Genomic DNA, 9,388 nt, shown 5'->3' on the forward strand with positions numbered 1-9,388 from the left:
ATTAATAGCCTTTCAGTCTCCTCATAGGTGAGGTTTTGAAGCCAGCTAGACAGTTTCTTTCTAATCATGAATTTATTTAATGTATAATGTTTGAATGCAGCGATTAAGGCGATTCTCACACTGCCCCGCATGATGCAGCATAGCGCGTGGATGCGTGTTCTTCCGTTGCTTGTAAGTATCTCCGTTTGTATAGAAAACACGCACAGTCTAACACACAGAAAATGCATTCACGCGCGTTCATGCGAATCACATTTTTCATAATTAGTCCTACCTAGACGAATTCTTTAAGACATCTTGCTAAAAAATTCAGTTCTTCCCATAAATAGACACTTGACTCAGCTTTCAAAATGGCCGAGAGATCCTTGCTTGCTCAAAGCAAGAGCGCCAATGAATAGGGGTTTTTGGCAGCTGAAAATTGCGGCTGCATATTTCAGCAAGTCAGATGCCATCGACAAAAGTAAGTGCCCCATTTAGGTAACGAGAGCTTATTAGAAAAGCTGCAAGAAATACTTTACGGTACAATTTAGAATGACGCCTTCATTATCAGGTGACGATGACTTCACTTGTATTTGAAAGGACCAAACAATGTTTTTCGAGTCATATTTAATCCTCCTAAGGCCGAGATTTTCAGACATAATAGTTGAACAATGGGGTTTGGAGTTTAAAAGGACATTTGGTCTTACGTCATTATAAAAGACAAAGACAAAAAGTGGAGGGAGATAGGTCAGGACGGAAAGGAACGGAAAAGCAGGGGGGGAATTTGCCCAGCAGTGGAACACAATAGGCTAGGATTTAAAAAAATACTTCTTCAAAACACCTCGTTTTACACAAACACTACACATTTACGTTATCGTACACGCACATCTGTTTATGTGGCGTCTGATACCCATACGGAAAAACGAAAGTAATACCAAGGTGGTGAGGTACACCTAGTTCAGTCGCTGGTGGGGAGCGGAGAGTTTCCGTTCTTTACGTAGTTGGAAACCGCAGCTGATCCAGACATCCAGCAAATCTCCAGCGAAGTCACGTACCCCCTGTATATCTCGGAATTTAGGACCAACTAAATTGGTAGGTACCCGGATAATAAATCACCGGGATATAACCAGGTTGAAGTATTAACGGAACTAGTTAATATAAGTACTTACCTAACATAAAAACTGCAGAATACAAGTGATACTATTTTATACATTGTTTTAATTCATCCCGTGATCATGGCACTTGCAACAGTGTCGAAATATTGGGAGTCTCATATCCCTGCTTTAAACGCGGTAAGAACCCGTTGTTATATATTTTAATTATGATACTATTTTATATTTAAATAAATAGATAGATAAAATACTTTATTGATCACAATGGACACAAGATACAGACATAAGGACAACAGATACAGAAAGGCACAACAGGCGGCATTATTACTCCTGCAGAAATTTCTTCCAGGCAACCTTAAATTCTTTGGTTCTTGTTCTGTTTCAAAAGTTGAAATATCACCTTATTCATAATGGTCACGAAGTTGTTCTCTCTTTTTGATTGTGACCTTTTCTATTGGTTTTTTTTTTTCGCTTTCATGCTTGACAATAAATTAGTATAGAACGCGTGCAACGGCTGTTTATCTTGCCCAGCATGCCGTGAAAACCGACAGAAGGATGCCCCTCATGATCATATCCCTCTAAGATGATGGATCACTAATTATTGAGCGATGGACTGGTCACGAGTTGAGTCACCTTACGTTTCATCATCACCATACTATACGTGGTAAACTGTCACCATAAAATCTCTTCGAAACTTGGGGGTCTGTCAAACCCTATTTACGTGTGTGAAGTCGATAAGGCCGGTTTATTGGAGTCAATAAGGCCGGAGCTTCCTAAGAAACCTCTAATTTGCCAGGGTCAGGACCAATTTTAATGATTTTTTTAAACAGTAATTTTTTTTTTTTACTCAAGTTGTTTCTGATTTTAAATGATATATCAAAATCGGATCTATCCCTGGCAAGTTTTAACTGAAACCCTTCATTGACTCCACTAGTTGTAAAGTATGAAAACTGTCAGAATAATTAAAAAATATATATATTAATATTTTATTTCCAGTCAGGATTGAAGCCGCGTTGTTCGGTGTAACACTTCCATGCAGGGTTGCCAGCCGCTACACAATCTGTGACTGCTCGTTCGCCAAACGTAACCGTTGACCCTTGCACTGTAGAGCTAATTACTGGAAAGAATAAAATCACACATACATACGTAGCAGTCAAACTAACCTAACCTAATAAACGTCGCAAAACTAGCTACCACAACAAATAACTACCTTCTGGAGGTCAGACGGACCTTGGAATAGAGTAAATATGTGTGTACAGCCTCGACCGTCGTCGGCCTCAATCAGCCAACAAAAACAACCTCCATGTTCTCCAAAGATTCAAAATACAAAAAAAAACCGATAAAAAACTGACGAATGGTCACATACATTGTGACGTAACCCGCTGATACCTAACACAAGAAGGTGTCGCCGCGCGGTTTTTGGTAAGGTCGCTTATTCTCGTCACATCCAAGCAAAGAAGTAATTATTTAAAACGCAATAGATCATTTTAACATAAATAGCCTACATTACACCCCACTTCTGGGCACAGGCCTGCCCTCACTCAACCGAGGGGGGTATGGAGCATACTCCATCACGCTGCTCCACTGTGGAGGTGTTTTTACGGCTAATAGCCGGGACCAACAGGCTTAACGTGCCCTCCGAAGCACGGAATTATCTTACTTTTCCAGACCATCAAGACAAGTGATTCAAGCCTAAAAAGTTCTTACCAAACAAAGGACAGTCTCACAAAGTGATTTCGACAATGTCCCCATCGGGAATCGAACCCGGACCTCCAGATCGCGAGCTCGCTCTAACCACTAGACCACGGAGGTTGTTCGATATATTTAAGTAAGCTTAGCAATCTCTGTTTTCTACTTCGTAGAATTTCAGAGACTATAATTACCTATCATACATTATAATGATTTATTGTGCTGAGGTAGGTAACCTTAATTTACGCAATGGTTACCAGTTTCTTGATTCATTAATATTATACCTACAAACAACCTTGGAAACCCTACTGAATTAATTGCTCATTTCCCTTTTAAATTATCTTGGGAACATAAGACATTATGCTTTGTAATTTTTTAGAAACATGATACGGAATTCCTTTTTTTGCGTGTCTACTTGTAGATTTTCTTCGAATGACTTACGTTACCGGAGAGGGTAAGGAGCATATTCTCCCACGCTGCAGGTGGAGGCGTTTGGGCTAGCCCGGCACCAGCTGCTTAACGTGCCTTCCGAAGCACGGAATTATCTTACTTTTTCGGACTATCAGACGATTCAAACCTGCAATGTCCTTACCAAACAAAGGACAATTTCAGTAATTTCGATAATATCGTTATCGGGCATCGAACCCGGACCTCCAGATCGCGAGTCCAATGCTATACCCACTAGACCACGGAGGCTGTTAACCTAACCCATATATGACATAAAATGTATTAAGAAGCTAAGGCAAGGCTAAAATTTTATTAACAAAGAAACTAGAGGTATAATCCATCATTGTAGGTATTCTTCTTCTTCTATCGTGTGGATTGTGAGGTGGATTACCAACCTCATCAACTCTGGTGCCTGGTATAGGTGTTGCACTTACTATAGTAACAGCATAACATAGCAGCCTGGTAGCCCCCTCATTCAACCGGTTTCATTCAGAGTCAAATGTAGGTAAGTAGGTACTTATTAGTATTGAACTTACAGTGATCCACGCTTCGTTTAGATAGGCCTTCCTGTAATAAAAAAATGCAACAGTGTATCAATAGCAATATACATAAAATCCGAACGCGCGCCGTCCGTAAAAACTAATAAAGTATCTGTAGGCAACAACCAACAAATTATATTTTTTACTTTTTTATTTATAAAATAGCAATACTTTTTTTTATCTTCTACTACGATCGCTCGACGGCAAAGTACCTATGTAAATTGTGTGCCTCGTTAATTTAAAATATAACGTAGTAAAACTCAAGTCGACGTTATTCTTTGCCATCATCCCACACACCAGCCAGCGTACTGCGTCTGTGACAGTATCTACTTATAGAGAAATGTAGAAATTGTAATAAACGTTGGCTTTCGCGACGCATTCTTGTACGCAGCTATAGAAGACTTTGAAGACTTGTTTGTTTTTTTATTATTATGTATATGTCTGGATTGATTCCATCTCGGCTCTTTAAGGCCCACCTTTAAGTGATCACGGGCCTAATACAAGTGATCACTCTTTGATAAATTGGGTTAAGTTGCGGGTTGGTCTGTCTGTAAAAAATTTCGGACTATTCGGCATGTGTTTAATATTGTGGCTTTTTGTAGAACACTACAGATTTGTCGGGGCTCGGGGTAGGTCGAGAAGTTGGATATTGTGAAGCAACTGTTTGGGTATTACGCCAGTAGTAGAAATTACTATGGGAACTATTGTAACTGTATGAACGATCCACATCCGTGCTATTTCATATTTTAGATCCGTGTATTTGTTCAGTTTTTCGGATATTGTAGACTGTAAATTATGCGTATTGGTTATGGCAATGTCTATTAGTAGTGCTGTTCGTTTTTCTTTGTTAACAAGGGTGATATCTGGGAGTGTTAAAATGGCCACATCGAAGCAATTCATCCAAGAAAGCAATTTTGCTATTTGACATTTGTTTGCATTGCGCACTCACTTTTACATGCGCGAATGTAAAATTGCAATATTGCTTTTTTAGGTGAATAGCTTCGATGTGGCCTGTTTAACCCCCCCTCATGGGTTATAATGAATGGTTTTGTCCATAAGTATCGCTAAGCTACTATCATGAATACTATAAGCTAATATATAGCTAAATCACGAAGCTGTTATAATTATGTCTACTTCAGATGAGGTGAGAAATACAAAGCAATGCTAACGTAGTATGACGAATTGATTTGCTTGAGTTGTGTTATGTTCCTTATCTGGTGTGTGTTACTTAAGTATATTTTTTATTTAAAACTGTTGAATATCTAGACTTGTATCCGTTTCTATTTATGTATTAGATTAGTCGCAGAGTATATCTCTACAAGATGCTTGCCATACGTAGACAGCGACAAAAAAATACAACAAAAAATAGCTCTGTACGAATTTGACTCGTCAACAGACTGATCAATGATTCATTTTTGTTTTTATTTTTACCAGTCAATAATAAATAGTAATTGTTTTTAGTTTTATTTACTTACATATACAACTTTTTCGAATTTGCTAGTACCTATATTCATCGTCTAAAATAATATGGTATATTACAATTACGAGTATATCGGAATCAAATCTATTAGTTTTCCCAAGAGAATTACTTAGTTGTATGTAAGTACTTAGAGTTTAATCGTTCAAGGATATTCCGTGACTAGTAAAAATAGGATTTTCCGTGACTTATTTACAGCACAAAAACTAATTTTCCTGTATAACCAAAACAAAACTTTAGCGATAACGACTATAACTTATATAAGTGTCTAAATAAAAACTTTAAAATCATTGTATTTGCCTAACACTTTTAACACTTAGAAATCCCAGGACCGAATTGATGGGAAGTTTCAAAACGAATTTTTCCAAACAAAGTTCTGGTTTTACCCGTGTACCTATTTGAAACATTATTGTTACCTTCTTCAGATTACATCTATTAGGATTTGGGGAATACCCGGTAGGTACTATTCCATTTAAAATAATTACCTACCGTACTTATGTTACGTTTGACAATAATCATTCGAGAGACGCAATAATAGCTGAAGCCTAGGGTTGCCCGCTGTGTTATTACGGTTTTGCAATTTTGTTCATTTGCACAGATAACCCAAGGGACATTTTTGAAATAACAGCGTGGATTTGTTGCTTAACAACGGGATAAAATTGTCTATAAGTGTCGTATTATAACTTTTACTCAAAGTGGGTATATCTACACCGTGCAAAATGAATACAAAATTTGTATTTACCTCCTATCACAGGGATGGCAAATCAATAGCACTGAGAGCACGCGACTTAATAATGAATACTACTTATAAGTATTTTTTTTATAAACACAACTAAATACTTAGAGGCGTTTCAGTGATTCCATTTCCTTTTTAAATTTTATGAAAAATCGTGCGTAATAAATAATGATGTTTCCAAAATCCACCGCATTTTGAAATCAAGATAATTTAATGGCACGTCGTGGAAACAATGACACGTAGATATAATGAAAACTAAACTTCTTTCATATCTTTCTTCTCTTTTCTCTTTCTTCTCTTGTTTTTTAAACTTCTTTCTACTTTTTTTCTTTTTAAAGGTTGTTAGCAAAAGACCGCCTATTGTGCTTATTTTTATTCGTATGTTTATGTCCTGTGTTCTGTTGTGCAATAAAATATTATTGATTGATTGATAATGGTTCGCCATCCCTGTCCCATCATACCAACTCAAGCAAGGTCAGTTTGTATTGCATGTATCTACATGCATGCATGATTATAAATACTAATCGAGCGAAAAATAAATATTATCTGTACATACTACAGTACTACAGTCTACACAATCTTGTAGTCTTAGTTGATTAACTAAGACTACAAGATTGTTTAGACTGGATTAAAATAACTTACTTACTGTTTTTTGTAATAATAAATAAATAATGATTACCCTTCAGATAGTTTCAAGTCTGTTCATAATATAGCCTTAACTTACACAGCATCAACAGAGGGCTCTGCAGCCAAGTGGTAATAACGATTCCTTTTGTGTAACTCAGCAGATAGAGCGAAGCCAGAAAACTTAAAAACTCAGGGTATTTTTACACACACAAGTACGTAATCGTTACATAGCCTAGCCTGCAATTTGGCTCGTTTTCCCTTCAACTAGGAATGGACAGATTGGCAGTTGCTTTTGTAAAAACCAAATCCTCAAGTTGGGTTAGCCGACATATATTTTAACACGTTCACTGTGTATGAACCACATACGACACAATAAATTTGAAACTCATGCGTGCATGTCCCATATGTGGGGCATTAGATAGAAAATAGGAAATTTCGACAAGAGACTTTTCAGATTGTTTTTTATTGCCATAGTGTGTCTATATACCTACGTAAATTCGAATGTGTTTATCGAAAAATAAAATTGCACGGGTCGATATTATAATTTTTAATCACACAGTAAACGAGTTCTTCTTCTATCGTGTGGGATGTGAGGTGGAGTACCAACCTCGTCAACCCTGGTGTCAGGGTTACTATTGAGCTTAATTACATCAGTTAATAGTAACCGGGACATCTTACTTTCGGACAATCAGGTGATCAGCCTGTAATGTTCTAACTAAACTAGGGATCACAAAGTAATTTTTGCGATATGTCCCCATCGGGACCGCAGGATCCTGAGCCCAACGCTCAACCACAGGACCACGGAGGTGTTAAAAAGGTAAGTATATTAGTATAAACAGTTGATGACTGTATCATAAAACATTTAAGTAACATTTCGACTCACCGCATTGCCGGTTAAAAGGCTTATCACTATCACTAACAGAAATGTCACGGCACACATAGCGACTGGTAAATATACACGCGAATATGTAACTGGTTTAAGTATGTATCGCACTGTGTAGGAAGCTGCATATTGAATGCGGTATTAAGTATTTTAACATAATCGCACGCCATTGAATTTGGTACTAAAGTGGGATGGTGCAAGTGAAGAAAACTGGGGGTTAAAAAGGCCACATCGAAGCAATTCATCTAGAAAAGCAATATTATTATTTGACATTTGTTTGCATTGCGCACTTACTTTTATATGCGCAAATGTCAAATTGAAATATTGATTTTTAGATGAATTTATTTTGCTTCGGTGTGGCCTTTTTAACCTCCCTGGTTGAAATTATAAAGTTAATATAAAGACTTTTTGTGAAGAACTGAAATATAAATAAAGAGAATGTGAAAAGTGATATAAACATTCAGAAGTACTTATAATCGATTATGCAGTGCCTAGATACAATGACATTGGATCCCGGAATGCATCTTTTGTGCTTATCATATTTCTTTAATCATTCAAAAATCTAAAATGAAGAAAATGTGAAAAGGGATACAAACATTTAAAAGCATAATAACTATGCAATACCTAGATATTGTGATTTCGCGCTCGCCATATTTCTTTAATCTCGCAATATTCTTAACTTCTAGATATTTTTTTGTGTCTAGTTGTTTTGGCACAGTTAACTAGGTAGGTGAAATTTGGGGTAGGGGAAGAGCCAAAAAAGTGTGGATGAATTGTGTTAAGAAGGATATGTGTGTAAAAGGTGTGGCACTGAGATAACAACTAACAGAGATACTTAAACTGAAGAGGAATAATACATGTTGGATGATGGAAGTGGGTACATTGTATTGATGTGTGATATAATAACAAAATGATATGCATTGTCACATTTGTAAAGGTTTTATTTACGTACTTTATTCTCTGCATTGGAATAGGTTACATAAATATTTTTTATGTTTTTATGATTCGACGATGTATTTGGCCAGATGTCGTTAACAACTGGACCGTTGAATATAACAAAAGTTATATTCAACGATAAGTATCATTAACGATGGTGTAATCGTATGATGATGATCATGAATCGTACATGCTCGGTCCAGCTTAACAAGAGCTCCGGGTTCAAGTCCTGTCCGTTTCAGCCTTTTTCGATATAATTTTGTCTTTATATCAACAGTTTTTGACGTGACTTATAGTATATTTGCCGCAGATGGTATTACCTACGTAAGAATTTAGCCGGAAAGTTATATAAACGACAATAACAAAAATCTTATGGCTTAAACTCAATCGTAAGGAAATGTCATTGCCCACACCTGTTCCAATTAGTGACGCGAATTATTACGGTCGTAGTGAATACAAATATTTTAAACAGTATTTGTTAATGAAATATTTCTTACATACGCCTCCCCTCACAGGCCTCCCCTCGACGTGTATACTCCATCATGTTGTTTTACGGCTAGTAGCCAATACCAACGGTTAAACATGACAATCAGGTGATTTAGTCTGCAATATTACTTACCAAAACAAAGGACAACCTCACAAATATGACTACGACAAAGTCTCTATCGGGAATCGAACCCGGATCTCCAGATTTCCAGCCCAATACTATAATCACTGGACCACCGAGGTTAAATGTAGTTATATAAAAATATATAAATGGAGAAACTGACTTACGGACTGACGTATATAAACATACAGACCAAACCACTGGAAGTAGGAAGTAGCAAGTAAAATTTTTCCTTATATCGGCTCGCCTTGAATATTATATTCAAGGTGAGCAGGGACCTTAGACAAGTTGCAAACAAATTATGACAATCGACAGAATGTGATGATCCATTTATTATTGAGACAGTAGATGTGAGCTAA

The 9,388-nt window shown here is 36.9% G+C and overlaps 1 protein-coding gene across 2 annotated transcripts; it reads right to left on the minus strand.

The window, feature by feature from the left end:
- Positions 1-1,327: 1,327 nt before the first annotated feature.
- Positions 1,328-8,986, minus strand: LOC126366847 (uncharacterized). 2 transcript variants are annotated; one of them, XR_007566417.1, is made up of 4 exons: positions 8,111-8,986; positions 7,487-7,696; positions 3,761-3,791; positions 1,328-2,205 (listed from the first exon to the last, which is right to left on the minus strand). XR_007566417.1 is itself a non-coding variant. In XM_050010178.1 (4 exons), exons 1-4 carry the CDS (start codon positions 8,136-8,138, stop codon positions 2,075-2,077), a joined length of 312 nt encoding a protein of 103 aa, XP_049866135.1. In that variant the 5' UTR covers positions 8,139-8,959; the 3' UTR covers positions 1,328-2,074. The 2 variants fall into 2 exon arrangements, 1 of the variants encoding a protein (XP_049866135.1); XM_050010178.1 differs by having other exon boundaries at positions 7,487-7,608; positions 8,111-8,959.
- Between the last annotated feature and the right edge of the window lie 402 nt (positions 8,987-9,388).

Source organism: Pectinophora gossypiella, chromosome 5, assembly GCF_024362695.1.
Source record: "Pectinophora gossypiella chromosome 5, ilPecGoss1.1, whole genome shotgun sequence".
Lineage (NCBI taxonomy): Eukaryota > Metazoa > Arthropoda > Insecta > Lepidoptera > Gelechiidae > Pectinophora > Pectinophora gossypiella.